Source organism: Coregonus clupeaformis, unplaced genomic scaffold (genome assembly GCF_020615455.1).
Source record: "Coregonus clupeaformis isolate EN_2021a unplaced genomic scaffold, ASM2061545v1 scaf0233, whole genome shotgun sequence".
Lineage (NCBI taxonomy): Eukaryota > Metazoa > Chordata > Actinopteri > Salmoniformes > Salmonidae > Coregonus > Coregonus clupeaformis.
Window position 1 is genome coordinate 22,529 of NW_025533688.1, and position 19,225 is coordinate 41,753.

At 42.6% G+C, this 19,225-nt stretch overlaps 1 protein-coding gene across 1 annotated transcript in view; it reads left to right on the top strand.

The window, feature by feature from the left end:
* The first annotated feature begins 12,233 nt into the window (after positions 1 to 12,233).
* The window catches only part of LOC121561151, an 85,268-nt gene continuing 78,276 nt past the window's right edge, over positions 12,234 to 19,225 (top strand). The window contains exons 1-8 of the mRNA XM_045214305.1: positions 12,234 to 12,285; positions 12,540 to 12,706; positions 12,886 to 14,704; positions 15,239 to 15,412; positions 17,456 to 17,629; positions 17,778 to 17,951; positions 18,411 to 18,457; positions 18,594 to 19,146. Coding sequence (XP_045070240.1) covers positions 12,260 to 12,285; positions 12,540 to 12,706; positions 12,886 to 14,704; positions 15,239 to 15,412; positions 17,456 to 17,629; positions 17,778 to 17,951; positions 18,411 to 18,457; positions 18,594 to 19,146 — 3,134 coding nt within the window. The 5' untranslated portion in view covers positions 12,234 to 12,259. The remainder of the gene's footprint in view (positions 12,286 to 12,539; positions 12,707 to 12,885; positions 14,705 to 15,238; positions 15,413 to 17,455; positions 17,630 to 17,777; positions 17,952 to 18,410; positions 18,458 to 18,593; positions 19,147 to 19,225) is intronic.

A 19,225-nucleotide genomic window follows, 5' to 3' on the forward strand; every position in this document is an offset into this window, starting at 1 on the left:
CTTCTTCACCTAATCTGAAGACGCTGAGGCCTGTCTCCTAGTCTGTGGACTAAGACACTTCTTCACCTAATCTGAAGACGCTGAGGCCTGTCTCCTAGTCTGTGGACTAAGACACTTCTTCACCTAATCTGAAGACGCTGAGGCCTGTCTCCTAGTCTGTGGACTAAGACACTTCTTCACCTAATCTGAAGACGCTGAGGCCTTTCTCCTAGTCTGTGGACTAAGACAATTCTTCACCTGATCTGAAGATGCTGAGGCCTGTCTCCTAGTCTGTGGACTAAGACACTTCTTCACCTAATCTGAAGACGCTGAGGCCTGTCTCCTAGTCTGTGGACTAAGACTCTTCTTCACCTAATCTGAAGACGCTGAGGCCTGTCTCCTAGTCTGTGGACTAAGACACCTAATCTGAAGACGCTGAGGCCTGTCTCCTAGTCTGTGGACTAAGACACTTCTTCACCTGATCAGAAGATGCTGAGGCCTGTCTCCTAGTCTGTGGACTAAGACACTTCTTCACCTAATCTGAAGACGCTGAGGCCTGTCTCCTAGTCTGTGGACTAAGACACTTCTTCACCTAATCTGAAACGTGAGTGTCTTAGTCTGGGACTAAGACTTCTTCACTAATCTGAAGACGCTGAGGCCTGTCTCCTAGTCTGTGGACTAAGACACTTCTTCACCTAATCTGAAGACGCTGAGGCCTGTCTCCTAGTCTGTGGACTAAGACTCTTCTTCACCTAATCTGAAGACGCTGAGGCCTGTCTCCTAGTCTGTGGACTAAGACACTTCTTCACCTAATCTGAAGACGCTGAGGCCTGTCTCCTAGTCTGTGGACTAAGACACCTAATCTGAAGACGCTGAGGCCTGTCTCCTAGTCTGTGGACTAAGACACTTCTTCACCTAATCTGAAGACGCTGAGGCCTGTCTCCTAGTCTGTGGACTAAGACTCTTCTTCACCTAATCTGAAGACGCTGAGGCCTGTCTCCTAGTCTGTGGACTAAGACTCTTCTTCACCTAATCTGAAGACGCTGAGGCCTGTCTCCTAGTCTGTGGACTAAGACACTTCTTCACCTAATCTGAAGACGCTGAGGCCTGTCTCCTAGTCTGTGGACTAAGACTCTTCTTCACCTAATCTGAAGACGCTGAGTCCTGTCTCCTAGTCTGTGGACTAAGACACTTCTTCACCTAATCTGAAGACGCTGAGGCCTGTCTCCTAGTCTGTGGACTAAGACACCTAATCTGAAGACGCTGAGGCCTGTCTCCTAGTCTGTGGACTAAGACACTTCTTCACCTAGGAATGTATTTTGTGTGTTTGTGTGTGTCTTTGTATATACTGTGTGTGAGTTGGTCTCTTATTACTGTGATTAGTTCAATGTAACTTCATATACTATACATTATAATCAGTCTGTTTTGGGTTAGCAGAATCATTGTATATCATTGGTTTTCCATCCTATCATGTTACCACACAGATGTGACTGTCTAGCTCAGCGGTTCCCAAACTTTCCCATTCTGGAGACCATCAAATCACTGTCCAAAGCTCTTGAGGACCACCATTCACGGAGTCACTGTTCTTTTTTCACATCAAATATATTGCCGGTCAAATTCTATCACTAGATGTGAATGTAACAAAGCCTGTAAAGGTATATTATTATTATTATAAACTAGTTGCATTGTGAAAAGAAATGTAAAATTGCTTATAATACCATTAATACTCCCAACTATTATTATTTTTGAATAATAAAATACTACAATCTAAAAAGTAATTGAGGTCCACCTGCACCACCCCCAAGGACCACAGGTTGGGAACCACTGGTCTGGAGTCCTTCTGCCAAACCTGGTTGTTGTGTCACACTGCCCCTCCTGGTAGCACTGCAAAACATCACCTCATTAAATACAAAAATGTAATTGCAGTTTTACTAGATAGAATCTTAACTTATAGGCTGAATACTTGTATTAAGTGTATGAAGACTTTACATGAACCTATGGGTGTTGAATCCGCCCACTGTGTTGAAATAGGAAGTCCATTTATAATGAAGTAGAGGAACGGGTCTACCTCTTATTGTAGATCAATGGAGCCGCTACTTCGCTTCACCTCCGTTCCGCCAGTATGAATAAACAAGACCTAGAAAGAAAAAGGTCGTGACCTCTGCGATTTTCCTTCAAAATAAAAGTCCCGCAATGATGATAGTGATTTTCTTTTTTTAAACTGAAATTCGTAACATTTATTGTATTAAATATGTGACACTAACACCTCTATTTCAGTCTAGGAAAAGTTTTTTCTTAGCTTTTGTTGTTTCATTTCATTTTAAGGCTTTGTACATTCCCCACGGGCTTTAAAGGGATGATTTTGACCATATCTGGTTAATTAGGGGCGTTGTCCTCTGTAGCTCAGCTGGTAGAGCACGGCGCTTGTAACGCCAAGGTAGTGGGTTCGATCCCCGGGACCACCCATACACAAAAATGTATGCACACATGACTGTAAGTCGTTTTGGATAAAAGCGTCTGCTAAATGGCATATTATTATTATTTCTAAATGCTAAATAGCCAAAGTAATACACAAGAACTGAGGCTGAGAACAACTGGTATTTATCAATGGCGATCTCCTACGTTTGCGTCATATGATTGGTTGATACATCACACTTTTTCTATGCATACCAACAAAATTGCGTTTATATGTTGTATTTTAAGATAGATTCTACACAATATTTATAAATTGATAAATGTGCACAAAAGCATTGAGATGTATAAACTTGGCGCATTCATGTTTGCAGTTATAAATCAGACATGTTGTAAAACGGTGCCTGCATGAACTAGCGTTATAACTCCACCTGAGATACGCCATCATTCATCTTTTACGGTGACAATAACGCCCTTATTTTCTGGATACTTTGGAAGGATTGGAATTAGGCCTAGACAGTATATCTAAAGGAAATATCCATGGCGAACTTGATCAAATGTCTTTGGAGGTGTTGGCAGAATGTTTTATTTTACAGTGACATTTGCTGTAGTTTTATCTGACCGTTTCTAAAAGACAAAAACAACTGCTAATAGTTGTGGACCTGTAAACAGATCGTTTGAATGCAATAATGTTTTGCATTCACTTTTTTCCTGAAACTAACTATGCTGCCCTGCCCACAAATTCTGAAACATTGTCTACTCGAAAAAATAAAAATAAACTAGAGTTTATTGGTAGCCTACACACTTCAATACAAAAGATCAGCTGTCTGTTCACCTGTTACATTCTGCTGTATGTTATAAACCGCGCCGCGCACCCTGTCATCTGCATAGAGCAAACACTTTAAATAATAGCCTCATCATGGCCAGAAAAGGTGAGGAATTTATTATGCAATGATTATGATAATGTATTATGTTTATAAATGAAATATTGTCTACGCAAGAAATGTCACATTACATCATTCAGACGTAGCCTACAAACGTCAATGGAAAAGGTGAATCGTCTGTTCTAACGTTAAACTGCGTTTCGGATCGGATCGCATAGAGCAAAATAGGCTGCTGGAAATACTGTAGCTGATCTATTTACTACTGTGAAGTGGGTCCTATTAAATGAGAGATGGGACGAATGGTAGCCAATCCGAACTTGTTGTAGGCCTATAGGATATTTGGCGAGTATAGGCTTTATTCTGTAATGATCATGGAAATGAAATAAAAACAGGAAATATATGTCTATTTCTAATTATTTTAGAATGTAAAGATACATCGATTTTCGCTCTTCTCACTAACAGCAAATGATTGCATCTTGTTATTATATTTAGCTAGGGCTACCGGTTGTTTTGTTCTGAATAAGAGTCTCGTCATATATTCCCCATCTGCACAAAGCTACTAGGCTACTTTTGCCTTCTTGCAATGCAAGACTTCAACCACTAGAAACTGTGAGCACGCATGGTCTAAAGGTTGCAGGAGGATTAGCACATTGTCATGTCAAGTTCAGTTTTAATAAATGACAACATTTGCGGACACACCTACACCTCTCTGGAAATCGCCAGTAAGAACTGAATTGAATCATATTGAATGGATAGGAATTGATTTGATTGGACTCTGTTGAATTGAATTGAATGGATTGGACTCAGTTTAATTGAACTGGATTGAACTGAATAAAATAAAGAAATGAGTCATGTTATTGTTCTCTGCTGCCAATTACTGGAACGAATTGCAAAAATCTCTGAAGCTGGAGACTCTTATCTCCCTCAATAACTTTAAGCATCAGTTGTCAGAGCACCTTACCGATCACTGCACCTGTACACAGCCCATCTGAAATTAGCCCACCCAACTACCTCATCCCTATATTGTTATTTATTTTTGCTCTTTTGCACCCCAGTATCTCTATTTGCACATAATCTCTTGCACATCTAGCATTCCAGTGTTAATACTATTGTAATTATTTTGCACTATAGCCTATTTATTGCCTTACCTCCATAACTTGCTACATTTGCACACACTGTATATATATTTTCTGTTGTATTTTTGACTTTATGTTTTTTACCCCATATGTAACTCTGTGTTGTTGTTTTTATCGCACTGCTTTGCTTTATCTTGGCCAGGTCGCAGTTGTAAATGAGAACCTGTTCTCAACTGGCTTACCTGGTTAAATAAAGGTGAAATAAAAAATAAAAAAATAAAATTCACTAAATGAAGAAAAAAATATGTATATTGACACCACTGCGATTAAATGTTTAAAAACAAATATACACTGCTCAAAAAAATAAAGGGAACACTAAAATAACACATCCTAGATCTGAATGAATGACATAATCTTATTAAATACTTTTTTCTTTACAAACAGTGGGGGGGGGGAAGTATTTAGTCAGCTACCAATTGTGCAAGTTCTCCCACTTAAAAAGATGAGAGAGGCCTGTAATTTTCATCATAGGTACACGTCAACTATGACAGACAAAATGAGAATTTTTTTTCCAGAAAATCACATTGTAGGATTTTTAATGAATTTATTTGCAAATTATGGTGGAAAATAAGTATTTGGTCAATAACAAAAGTTTCTCAATACTTTGTTATAAACCCTTTGTTGGCAATGACACAGGTCAAACGTTTTCTGTAAGTCTTCACAAGGTTTTCACACACTGTTGCTGGTATTTTGGCCCATTCCTCCATGCAGACCTCCTCTAGAGCAGTGATGTTTTGGGGCTGTCGCTGGGCAACACGGACTTTCAACTCCCTCCAAAGATTTTCTATGGGGTTGAGATCTGGAGACTGGCTAGGCCACTCCAGGACCTTGAAATGCTTCTTATGAAGCCACTCCTTCGTTGCCCGGGCGGTGTGTTTGGGATCATTGTCATGCTGAAAGACCCAGCCACGTTTCATCTTCAATGCCCTTGCTGATAGAAGGAGGTTTTCACTCAAAATCTGACGATACATGGCCACATTCATTCTTTCCTTTACACGGATCAGTCGTCCTGGTCCCTTTGCAGAAAAACAGCCCCAAAGCATGATGTTTCCACCCCCATGCTTCACAGTAGGTATGGTGTTTTTTGGATGCAACTCAGCATTCTTTGTCCTCCAAACACGACGAGTTGAGTTTTTACCAAAATGTTCTATTTTGGTTTCATCTGACCATATGACATTCTCCCAATCCTCTTCTGGATCATCCAAATGCACTCTAGCAAACTTCAGACGGGCCTGGACATGTACTGGCTTAAGCAGGGGGACACGTCTGGCACTGCAGGATTTGAGTCCCTGGCGGCGTAGTGTGTTACTGATGGTAGGCTTTGTTACTTTGGTCCCAGCTCTCTGCAGGTCATTCACTAGGTCCCCCCGTGTGGTTCTGGGATTTTTGCTCACCGTTCTTGTGATCATTTTGACCCCACGGGGTGAGATCTTGCGTGGAGCCCCAGATCGAGGGAGATTATCAGTGGTCTTGTATGTCTTCCATTTCCTAATAATTGCTCCCACAGTTGATTTCTTCAAACCAAGCTGCTTACCTATTGCAGATTCAGTCTTCCCAGCCTGGTGCAGGTCTACAATTTTGTTTCTGGTGTCCTTTGACACCTCTCCCTCCCTCTCTCCCTCCTCTCCACCTCTCCCTCCCTCTCTCCTCCTCCCTCCCTCCACCCCTCCCTCTCCCTCCCTCCACCCTCCTCCCTCCTCCACCTCTCCCTCCCCTCCCTCCCTCCACCCCTCCCCCTCCCTCCCTCCTCCCTCCCTCCTCCCTACTCCCTCCCTCTCCACTATTCCAACTTATGAATTACGCCTTTCTTATGCACGCCTTTCCTACGCACTGCTCATCGTTTCTATTCACACTTTACCTTATTAAGTTGCATAACGGGTTTTGCAGGCGTGGTTCCCTTGCGTGCGCTGAATAAATGTAATTCAACCGCTGAAAACACTCCCACTTGCTTGCGTTTTCAGTACATATATTTTAAGCCTTTAAGTACGGTGTACCTTTAATTAGATTTTTTTCGACAGACTAGAATACATCGAGAGAACGGGTTGAGAATATGAAAAATACTCGGATTTTGTAGATTATTTAGGCACATTTTAGGGTTAAGAAAGTATGTATGAATCATAAAAAAACTGGTTTGGAGAACCTTTACACACGACGCAAAAAATATGCAAAATGTAAGCTACAAATTGAAGAAAACGAACACTAAAGTGACAGTTATAAATGTATGTGGGTTTTTACTGACGGTGGCTCTCGATAGTGGCTGATATTTAACATGATACAACTTGTAAAATAAACGGAGAAAAAGGCCGGGCATAGCCTATAATTAAAACATTCCGAAGCTCATTCATCAACTCGGCAGGTTCAGCCCTACAGAAGCCTAAAGCTTGGGTGTCCAAATTGCATCCACGCCTATTATGAGGTCACACCAGTAGAGGTGCGTGAGTAAAATCACTGTTAATTCATATGCCTTGTGACCGTGAAATAGACTGTAGGCCTAAAGGCCGAGACAATAAGAAGACACAGTGGCAGAATAAATTCAACCACACCTTTGTTTTATCACAAAACCGGAGAGCAACTTCTGTCCAGTTAAGTCCACAAAGCATATTCTATGTAACAGACATGACCTACATCATGGTCAAGCAAGTTAATGTTTCCGACCACTAAACAACGATTGATTTAGAACCACAGAGAGTTACCGCAAGTTGTAAATGTAGTGTAGTCACCGCTGTTAAGGTGTGTGTGTGTGTGTGTGTGTGTGTGTTTGTGTGTGTCTGTGTGTGTGTGTGTGTTAGAGAGAGAGACAGATCCTATGTCAATAAACTCTAAGGTCCTATGTTACTACACAGTGTATAGAGTACGTACTCTCAAATGACACCCTTTTCCCTATATAGTGCACTACTTTGGATATTGCACTATGCTCAATCTCCACCTCTCCCTCCCTCCCTCCCTCCACCCTCCCTCCCATCCCCCCACCTCTCCCACACTCCTCCCTCCCCCACCTCTCCCTGTCTCCTCCCTCCCTCCCTCCACCTCTTTCCCTCCCTCCACCTCTCCCTCCCTCTCCCTCCCTCCCTCCCTCTCACCACAAACTGATCGTACCTCATGTGAACTCGAGCAGTGCATGGGTGTATTCACTAAGGGCACTATTCCAATTTATGAAAATACGCCTTTCTTATGCACGTGAGGTGTTGTAAATGTAGTGTAGTCAGTCTGTTAAGGTGAGGTGTTGTAAATGTAGTGTAGTCAGTCTGTTAAGGTGAGGTGTTGTAAATGTAGTGTAGTCAGTCTGTTAAGGTGAGGTGTTGTAAATGTAGTGTAGTCAGTCTGTTAGGTGAGGTGTTGTAAATGTAGTGTAGTCAGTCTGTTAGGTGAGGTGTTGTAAATGTAGTGTAGTCACCTCTGTTAAGGTGAGGTGATGTAAATGTAGTGTAGTCAGTCTGTTAAGGTGAGGTGTTGTAAATGTAGTGTAGTCAGTCTGTTAGGTGAGGTGTTGTAAATGTAGTGTAGTCACCTCTGTTAAGGTGAGGTGATGTAAATGTAGTGTAGTCAGTCTGTTAAGGTGAGGTGTTGTAAATGTAGTGTAGTCAGTCTGTTAGGTGAGGTGTTGTAAATGTAGTGTAGTCAGTCTGTTAAGGTGAGGTGTTGTAAATGTAGTGTAGTCACCTCTGTTAAGGTGAGGTGTTGTAAATGTAGTGTAGTCAGTCTGTTAGGTGAGGTGTTGTAAATGTAGTGTAGTCACCTCTGTTAAGGTGAGGTGATGTAAATGTAGTGTAGTCAGTCTGTTAAGGTGAGGTGTTGTAAATGTAGTGTAGTCAGTCTGTTAGGTGAGGTGTTGTAAATGTAGTGTAGTCACCTCTGTTAAGGTGAGGTGTTGTAAATGTAGTGTAGTCACCTCTGTTAAGGTGAGGTGTTGTAAATGTAGTGTAGTCAGTCTGTTAAGGTGAGGTGTTGTAAATGTAGTGTAGTCAGTCTGTTAAGGTGAGGTGTTGTAAATGTAGTGACGTCACCTCTTAAGGTGAGGTGTTGTAAATGTAGTGTAGTCAGTCTGTTAAGGTGAGGTGTTGTAAATGTAGTGTAGTCACCTCTGTTAAGGTGAGGTGTTGTAAATGTAGTGACGTCACCTCTTAAGGTGAGGCGTTGTAAATGTCTCACCTTAAGCACTTATTGCACTATGATCAATCTCCACCTCTCCCTCCCTCCCTCCCTCCCTCCACCCTCACTCCCATCCCCCTTACCTCTCCCTCTCTCCCCCACCTCTCCCTCTCTCCTCCCTCCCTCCCTCTCTCTCCACCTCTCCCTCCACTCCTCCCTCTCTCCACCTCTCCCTCTCTCCTCCCTCCTCCTCCTCCTCCCTCTCACCACCTCTCTCCACCTCTCCCCTCCCTCCACCTCATGTCCCAACATAGGTAGTATCAGGAAGTAGAGGAAGAAATGGACCTTACAGGTAGAAGACAAAAACATCGGAGGTTTGTAGCTTTCTTTTACAATTTAATGTAGAAAAGTGTTCTGGAGAAGTTAGGCTATCATAGAGAGACAGATGATTTAGGGGTAAGACATCTACAGAAATGTAAAGTTAATACAATACTGATTTCAACTTTCAAGAATGCTAATTTTACTGTACATTTGTGTTGATTCATATTGCTTAGCCTAATCAATATGATCCAATGTGATGTGATGTTATAGGCTACAGGGCTATGAGGTAGGGTATTATTGGTAAAGGCGATTGACATCACATTATCGTGATTATTATCCACATGTCGAAACTGCGTTAGAAAGACGTGCATCGGAATTATGTAAAGCTGTCACTAAAGAAAATAGTCTGTTTCGACAAGTCAGTCAAGTAAAACTGACGTGCAAAAATAGCATAGAAACTATTTAAATGTTGGGATAAATCAAAGTTCAAGTTGAAAATGCTTTCTGGCGACACGGATCAGAAAGAATGTGGTCCGTTTTGCTCAGTGCTGTACGCTTCATATAACTTGGCCAGCGCACTGTTGCGTAATGTTCCGCATCGTTTTCCGCACACCTGAATACAAGCCCGGGTGCAACGGACGAGATAAACTGTTGGCACCTCATGTGAAGTCAAGCAGTGCATGGGTGTATTCACTAAGGGCACTATTCCAACTTATGAAATTACGGCTTTCCTACGCACTGCTCATCGTTTCTATTCACACTTTACCTTATTAAGTTGCATAACGGGTTTTGCAGGCGTGGTTCCCTTGCGTGCGCTGAATAAATGTAATTCAACCGCTGAAAACACTCTCACTTGCTGGCCAACAGATTTTCTGGTGGAGTTTTCATTAAATAGCGTTTTCAGTACATATATTTTAAGCCTTTAAGTACGGTGTACCTTTAATTAGATTTTTTTCGACAGACTAGAATACATCGAGAGAACGGGTTGAGAATATTAAAAATACTCGGATTTTGTAGATTATTTAGGCACATTTTAGGGTTAAGAAAGTATGTATGAATCATAAAAAAAACTGGTTTGGAGAACCTTTACACACGACGCAAAAAATATGCAAAATGTAAGCTACAAATTGAAGAAAACGAACACTAAAGTGACAGTTATAAATGTATGTGGGTTTTACTGACGGTGGCTCTCGATAGTGGCTGATATTTAACATGATACAACTTGTAAAATAAACGGAGAAAAGCCCGGGCATAGCCTATAATTAAAACATTCCGAAGCTCATACATCAACTCGGCAGGTTCAGTCCTACAGAAGCCTAAAGCTTGGGTGTCCAAATTGCATCCACGCCTATTATGAGGTCACACCAGTAGAGGTGTGTGCGTAAAATCACTGGGGAAGACAGAAAAATACAATACAATCTATGTGTTGTAATATTTGTTTTGCTCTATAACCTGTTAATTCATATGCCTTGTGACCGTGATATAGGCTTTAGGCCTAAAGGTCGAGACAATAAGAAGACACAGTGGGAGAATAAATTCAATCACACCTTTGTTTTTATCACAAAACCAGAGAGCAACTTCTGTCCGGTTAAGTCCACAAAGCATATTCTATGTAACAGACAGTTACATGACCTACATCATGGTCAAGCAAGTTAATGTTTCCGACATTTTCAGATCACTAAACAACTATTGATTTAGAACCACAGAGAGTTACAGCAAGTTGCAAAGAATGGTTCATGGTCCTGATTTATGTGTTTGTGCAAGTATAAAAAACATGTTGACTCACCCTACTTGTAGAGAAACGCCAATGACATCCTCCTCTCTTTCATGTTGACAAAATGGTCTATCACTCTGTCATACAGTACACGGTCTATCACTCTGTCATACAGTACACGGTCTATCACTCTGTCATACAGTACACGGTCTATCACTCTGTCATACAGTACACGGTCTATCACTCTGTCATACAGTACACGGTCTATCACTCTGTCATACAGTACACGGTCTATCACTCTGTCATACAGTACACGGTCTATCACTCTGTCATACAGTACACGGTCTATCACTCTGTCATACAGTACACGGTCTATCACTCTGTCATACAGTACACGGTCTATCACTCTGTCATACAGTACACGGTCTATCACTCTGTCATACAGTACACGGTCTATCACTCTGTCATACAGTACACGGTCTATCACTCTGTCATACAGTACACGGTCTATCACTCTGTCATACAGTACACGGTCTATCACTCTGTCATACAGTACACGGTCTATCACTCTGTCATACAGTACACGGTCTATCACTCTGTCATACAGTACACGGTCTATCACTCTGTCATACAGTACACGGTCTATCACTCTGTCATACAGTACACGGTCTATCACTCTGTCACACAGTACACGGTCTATCACTCTGTCATACAGTACACGGTCTATCACTCTGTCATACAGAGCTTTTAAATCAAAGGCCAAATGCTCGCAGGGCTTCCCTTGTCTTCAATGCTACGGGCAACAATGTCATACTCGTTTGGACCAGACAGCATCAGATAGATGGCCTACACATAGAGAGACAGAGGGGCGCTGTTTAGCTCGCTCGGATGCTTTCTCCTGTGAGATACATTCAGCCTCTTGCAAATTAAAGGACAATTATGAAGCAAAGAGAGACGAAAGATACATTATAGCCTGGCTTCCCTTGGCATAGAAGAAATACCTGTCAGCTATTTTAACTGTCTGTAATGTCTACTTGGTAAATGTCTATAATGTCTGTCAATCTAAGCTGTAACGTATTTTTAGTTGTGTTTACCCGAGGTAGACTAGCTGTTGTTATGGCATCAGCTAATGGGGATCCAAGTCAAATCAAATCAAATTAACTGTGTATGTTTAAATGCAACATGAAGTCTCTGTTTGAACTCTGACCACAGACAGTAAAAGTGTTGTCATTGTTAATGGTTCTTCAACAATGTTCAGAAATATTGACTGTTCTGTTATTTCTTATTGTAGCTGAGTGAGCTGTGACTTACATCTAAAATGAGTGTCTCTGGGGAGAGAGAGGAGGAGACCACTGCCTCTAAAATGAGTCACTCTGGGGAGAGAGAGGAGGAGACCACTGTCTCTAAAATGAGTCTCTCTGGGGAGAGAGAGGAGGGTACCACTGCCTCTAAAATGAGTCTCTCTGTGGAGAGAGAGGAGGAGACCACTGCCTCTAAAATGAGTCTCTCTGGGGAGAGAGAGGAGGAGACCACTGCCTCTAAAATGAGTCTCTCTGGGGAGAGAGAGGAGGAGACCACTGGCTCTAAAATGAGTCTCTCTGGGGAGAGAGAGGAGGGGACCACTGCCTCTAAAATGAGTCTCTCTGGGGAGAGAGAGGAGGGGACCACTGGCTCTAAAATGAGTCTCTCTGGGGGAGAGAGAGGAGGGGACCACTGCCTCTAAAATGACTCAAGACACCAGTTCTAAGAGGTAAGAGTTTACATGTAAAATATACAGTTCTCTTAAAGATATAAAACTAAAGGGAAAAGTTTTCCCCAAATTACATCAAATGTAGTTCTACATCATTCATTTAAAAGTCCCCAAATCGATTTACCAATTGCAGACTGTAGCTTTATAAAGAAACATCAGGACTTCTATAAGTTCAGCTATACAGTTGTTGAAATGATGTAGATGAGGTACTGATGATATATTGATGAGGTGATCTGCCTCCCTGTTTTTTTCAGTGTCCAGAAGCCCAGAGCAGAGTCACCTGCCCCCAGCCTGCTATCAATGAAGAGTGATCAGCCACCTGCTTTCAGCCAGGAACCATTACCAGATGACAATAAGGAAGTGGAGAGTTTGGACAGTGAGGATGCATTAAAGATCACACACAACCTTCTGGACAGAAGAAGCAAGACTGTGTTTCATACAATATTACAAAGAACGGGACAAAGGCCCCTCTAAAAAACACACACACACACACACACACACACACACACACACACACACACACACACACACACACACACACACACACACACACACACACACATGAACTTATGAGTCCCAACTCTCATTGTTTTCCTACAGGTCAAACTCTTCTGACAGTCCAACAAGACATTAAGGCTAAACTGAAACACAAGTATCAACACATATCTGAAGGAATTAGACACCATGGAAACCAAAGTCTGTTAAAGGACGTCTACACAGAGCTCTACATCACAGAGGGTGGAAGTGGAGGGGTCAATAATGAACATGAGGTGAGACTGATAGAGATGGCATCCAAGAAACAAACCACACAAGAGACACCAATCAAATGCAACGACATCTTCAAGCCTTTAGCTGGACAAGACAAACCTATCAGAACTGTGCTGACAAAAGGAATCGCTGGCATTGGAAAAACAGTCTCTGTGCAGAAGGTCATCCTTGACTGGGCAGAGGGAAAAGCAAATCAGGACGTTCATTTCATGTTTCCTCTTCCTTTCCGTGATCTGAACCTGAAAAAGGACCAATACAGTCTGATGCAACTTCTTTCCCACTACTTATCAGAGCTGAAAGAGATTGACAACATTGAAGATGGTGAAACCAAAACTGTTTTCATTTTTGATGGTCTGGATGAGTGTCGACTTCCTCTAGACTTCAAAAACAACGAGAGGTGCTGTGATGTCACGAAGCCAACCTCAGTGGACGTGCTGCTGACAAACCTCATCAAGGGGAATCTGCTTCCCTCTGCTCTCCTCTGGATAACCTCACGGCCTGCAGCAGCCAATCAGATCCCTCCTGAGTGTGTTGACCAGGTGACAGAGGTACGAGGGTTCAATGATCCACAGAAGGAGGAGTACTTCAGGAAGAAAATCACAGATCAGAATCTGGCCAATGAAATCATCAACCACATAAAGACATCAAGGAGCCTCCACATCATGTGCCACATGCCAGTCTTCTGTTGGATATCAGCCACTGTCCTTGAGATGATGCTGAAAGAGGCAGAGAAGGATGAAGTCCCCAAAACTCTGACCCAGATGTTCACACACTTCACGCTCATCCAAATCATTGTGAAGAACAAGAAGTACAACAAAGCCACAGAGACAAACCCAAAGGAACTGTCTCAGTCAGACAAAGAGATGATCCTGAAACTGGCAAAGCTGGCTTTCCAACAGCTGCAGAAGGGCAACCTGATCTTCTATGAGGAGGACCTGAGAGAGTGTGGCCTTGATGTCACAGAGGCATCAGAGTACTCAGCATTGTGTACAGAGATCTTTAAAGAAGAATCTGGGCTGAACCAAGACAAGGTCTACAGCTTTGTGCATCTGAGCATGCAGGAGTTTCTAGCAGCAGTGCATGCTTTAGAATCATGTCTGGACAAGAAGGAAAATGTTTTTTCCACCACTAGTGAGGATTACATTTACATTTTACATGAAGAGGAGGAGTCAATCCAGTTGTTTGACTTACACAGGAGAGCAGTGGACCAGGCCTTGAAGAGTGAGAATGGACACCTGGACCTGTTCCTCCGCTTCCTTCTGGGTCTCTCACTGGAGTCCAATCAGAATCTGTTACGAGGCCTTCTGACACAGACAGGAAGTACAACACAGAGCAATGAGGAAACAGTTGAGAGAACAGTCAGGTACCTTTCAGACAACATCAAATGGGAATCCTCACCAGAAAGGATCATCAACTTGTTCCACTGTCTGAATGAACTTGGTGCCAACTCTCTAGTTGAAGAAATGCAAACCTCCCTGCGATCAGGAACTCTTTCAGAAACAGAGCTAGAACCTCAACAATGTTCAGCCCTGGCCTACCTGTTACTGATGTCAGAGGAGGTGCTGGAGGAGTTTGACCTGAAGACATACACCACATCAGAGGAAGGTTATCAGAGGTTGCTGCCGGTAGTGAAAACCTGCAAGAGAGCACGGTAAGTTCTGCTATTGAGTTGATGTATACAGTATCATTATTCTGAAGGATTTGTATATCTAACAGATGATCTCCTCTCTCCAGACTGGATCGCTGTGACCTCACATATGAATCCTGTGAGACTCTGGCTTCAGCTCTGCAGACACCAAACTCCCCCCTGAGAGAACTGGACCTCAGCTACAATAACCTGGGAGACAGAGGAGTGGAGCTGCTCTGTGTTGGACTAACCAGTACACTCTGCAACATACAGACACTAGTGTGAGTTAAATATCTTCAGTATCCACTGTGAGTGTTTATATATTATGTATGTAGTTAGTATGTGTATGTTTTTAACATTATTTGAACATCTTGGTAAATATGCAGAAACATACATAAAATGTGATAAATATATCAAACTAAGGTTAAATATCTTGAGTGAGTTAGTATGTTTTTAACATTGGTTAATCATGTGTCCTTCTGTTATTGTCTTAATGCATCTCATTATTCTTAAAGCTTTGCATATTTAACAGTGTATCACTATATCTCCTCTCTCCAGACTGGCTGGCTGTAAACTCACATATGAATCCTGTGAGACTCTGGCTTCAGCTCTGCAGACACCAAACTCCCCCCTGAGAGAACTGGACCTCAGCTACAATGACCTGGGAGACAGAGGAGTGGAGCTGCTCTGTGTTGGACTAACCAGTTCACTCTGCAACATACAGACACTAGTGTGAGTTAACTATCTTCAGTATCCACTGTGAGTGTTTATATATTATGTATGTACTGTATACTGAACAAGAATATAAACGCAACATGCAACAATTTGAAAGGTTTTACTGAGTTACAGTTCATATGAGGAAATCAGTCAATTGAAATAAATTCATTAGAACCCTAATCTATGGATTTCACATAAATGGGAATTCAGATATGCATCTGTTGGTCACAGATACCTTTTTAAAAAAATAAGTATGGGTGTGTATCAGAAAACCAGTCCGTATCTGGTGTGACCACCATTTGCCTCATGCAGCGCAACAAGTCTCCTTCACATAGAGTTGATCAGGCTGTTGATTGTGGCCTGTGGAATGTTGTCCCACTCCTCTTCAATGGCTGTGCGAAGTTGCTGAAAACTGCCGGGAACTGGAAGACGCTGTCGTACACGTCGATCCAGAGCATCCCAAACATGCATGTCTGGTGAGTATGCAGTCCATGGAAGAACTGGGACATTTTCAGCTTCCAGGAATTGTATACAGATCCTTGCGACACGGGGCCGTGCATTATCATGCTGAAACATGAGGTGATGGCGGCAGATGAATGGCACGACAATGGGCCTCAGGATCTCGTCACGGTATCTCTGTGCATTCATCGATTCGTGTTCATTGTCCGTAGCTTATGCCTGCCCATACCATAACCCCACCGCCACCATGGGGCACTCTGTTCACAACGTTGACCTCAGCAAACCGCTCGCCCACACAATGCCATCACGACGCCATACACGCTTTCTGCCATCTTCCCGGTACAGTTGAAACCGGGATTCATCCGTGAAGAGCACATGTCTCCAGCGTGCCAGTGGCCATCGAAGGTGAGCATTTGCCCACTGAAGGCGGTTACGACGCCAAACTGCAGTCAGGTCAAGACCCTGGTGAGGATGACGAGCACGCAGATGAGCTTCCCTGAGAAGGTTTCTGACTATTTGTGCAGAAATTTTTCGGTTGTGAAAACCCACAGTTAAATCAGCTGTCCTGGTGGCTTGTCTCAGACCATCCTGCAGGTGAAGAAGCCGGATGTGGAGGTCCTGGGCTGGCGTGTTTACACATGGTCTGCGGTTGCGAGGCCGGTTGGATGTACTGCCAAATTCTCTAAAATGATGTTGGAGGCGGTTTATGGTAGAGAAATTAACATAAAATTCTCTAGCAACAGCTCTGGTGGACATTCCTGCAGTCATCATGCCAATTGCACACTCCCTCAAAACTTGACACATCTGTTTCATTGTGTTGTGTGACAAAACTGCACATTTCAGAGTGGCCTTTTATTGTCCCCAGCACAAGGTGCACCTGTGTAATGATCATGCAGTTTAATCAGCTTCTTGATATACCACACCTGTCAGGTGAATGGATTATCTTAACAAAATTGATTATCTTAACAAAGGAGAAATGCTCACTAACAGGGATCTAAACAAATTTATGCACAACATTTGAGAGAAATAAGCTTTTGTGCGTATGGAACATATCTGGGATCTTTTATTTCAGCTCATGAAACGTGGGACCAACACTTTACATGTTGGGTTTATATTTCTGTTCAGTATAGTTAGTATGTGTATGTTTTCAACATTATTTTAACATTTTGGGACATATCCAGAAACATACATAACAACATATATAAAACTAAGGTAAATATCTTGAGTGAGTTAGTATGTTTTTAACATTGGTTAATCATGTGTCCTTCTGTTATTGTCTTAATGCATCTCATTATTCTTAAAGCTTTGCATATTTAACAGTGTATCACTATATCTCCTCTCTCCAGACTGTCTGGCTGTAAACTCACATATGAATCCTGTGAGACTCTGGCTTCAGCTCTGCAGACACCAAACTCCCCCCTGAGAGAACTGGACCTCAGCTACAATGACCTGGGAGACAGAGGAGTGGAGCTGCTCTGTGTTGGACTAACCAGTCCACTCTGCAACATACAGACACTAGTGTGAGTTAACTATCTTCAGTATGAGTTATTATGTGGATGTTTCAGACATTTGTTAATCATGTGCTCTTCTGTCCTCTAGTCTATGTCAGTGTGGTCTGACAGAGGGTTGCTGTTCAGATCTGGCCTCAGTCCTGAGTTCACCCAACTCACAACTGAAACAACTGGAGCTGAGAGACAATGACCTGCAGGACTCAGGAGTTACACTGCTGTCTGCTGGACTGGAGGATCCAGACTGTAAACTACACACACTGGGGTATGTACAGCTGTTTCAGTCAGGTCGGTACTGAGCTTAGTAAAACAAATACTCTGAAAATGTTTGTGTCATGGACAAATGTATGGGTGTCCTACAAGATGATTGACACCAGTCCACCAACCTAGACAGCTGTTGTGTCTCTCTGTAGGCTGTCTGGCTGTCTGGTCACAGAGGAGGGCTGTGCTGCTCTGTCTTCAGCTCTGAGGTCAAACCCCTCCCACCTGAAAGAGCTGGACCTGAGCTACAATCACCCAGGAGACTCTGCAGGGGGACTGCTTTCAGCTGCTCTGGTGGATCCCACAGATAAACTGATGAAGCTGAAGTAAGTCAGAATAGATGTCCTAATAGTGTGAGCAGTGGTTGTGTCCTATGTAGTGTAGTAGGTTCAGTAACATGAGGACATGATGGTAGAATACAGGGGACGTTTACCCAGCAGGCTTAGCACTCCAACACAGCATACATCATCACCACATGAATACTCTTCTTCTGCATCTCTGATATCCTGTTGGAATTGTACTCTGTTCTGTATGCAGTAGGTAGGCTAGAATACCTGTATGTATCTAGTAATGAATTGTACTCTGTTCTGTATGGAGTAGGTTGGATAGAATACCTGTATGTCTCTAGTAATGAATTGTACTCTGTTCTGTATGCAGTATGTAGGACAGAATACCTGTATGTCTCTAGTAATGAACTTGGATAGTGCACCAGAACACAACACTATGGTTTAAATGTTGACTGCTGTATTAGGTCTTTGTCAGTCAATAACCTGTTTCTCCTACAGTGTGGATCATGGTGGAGAGTTCAGGCTGAAATCAGGGCTGAGGAAATGTAAGTCTCTTCAATCCTAATTAACTGCATATTCAGAACCATAGTGATATAGTAACTAATCAATACTTGTTCTCTACCTACAAAACAACATTTTATATGAAGATGTGGTTTGATTAAACTCTCCTTTTGTCTACAGATGCCTGTCATATCAACCTGGACCCAAATACAGCAAACCCAAACCTGATACTGTCTGAGGGGAACAGGAAGGTGACACGGGTGGAGGAGAAGCAGCATTATGAAGACCATCCAGACAGATTTGACCATCATTACCAAGTTCTCTGCAGAGAAGGCTTATCTGGATCTCGTTATTACTGGGAGGTGGAGATGGATGGTGACATTTCTCATATTGGTGTGGTGTACAAAGGAATGCAGAGGAAGGGAGAGATGGAGGATGACAGTTGGATTGGAGCCAATAGGAAGTCCTGGTGTTTATTCTGCTATGACAGTGGTTATCACTTTTACCATGCTGGAGTCATCAGATCCATCCCTGGTCCTGTTTCTGACAGCGTTGGAGTGTATCTGGACTGGCCAGCTGGTACTTTGTCCTTCTATAGCGTGTCCTCCTCTGGTACACTGACACACCTTTACACAGAACACACCACATTCACTGAACCCCTCTATCCTGGGTTTGGGGTTTCCTCCTCCTCCTCAGTGACCCTGTGTCAGATAGATGACCAACACATTCAAAGGTGAGTCATAGCAATGTTTTATCATGTGTTTTCCTCTGGAATCATTCCTACAATTAGATTAGTAGTAGTGGTTTGTTTT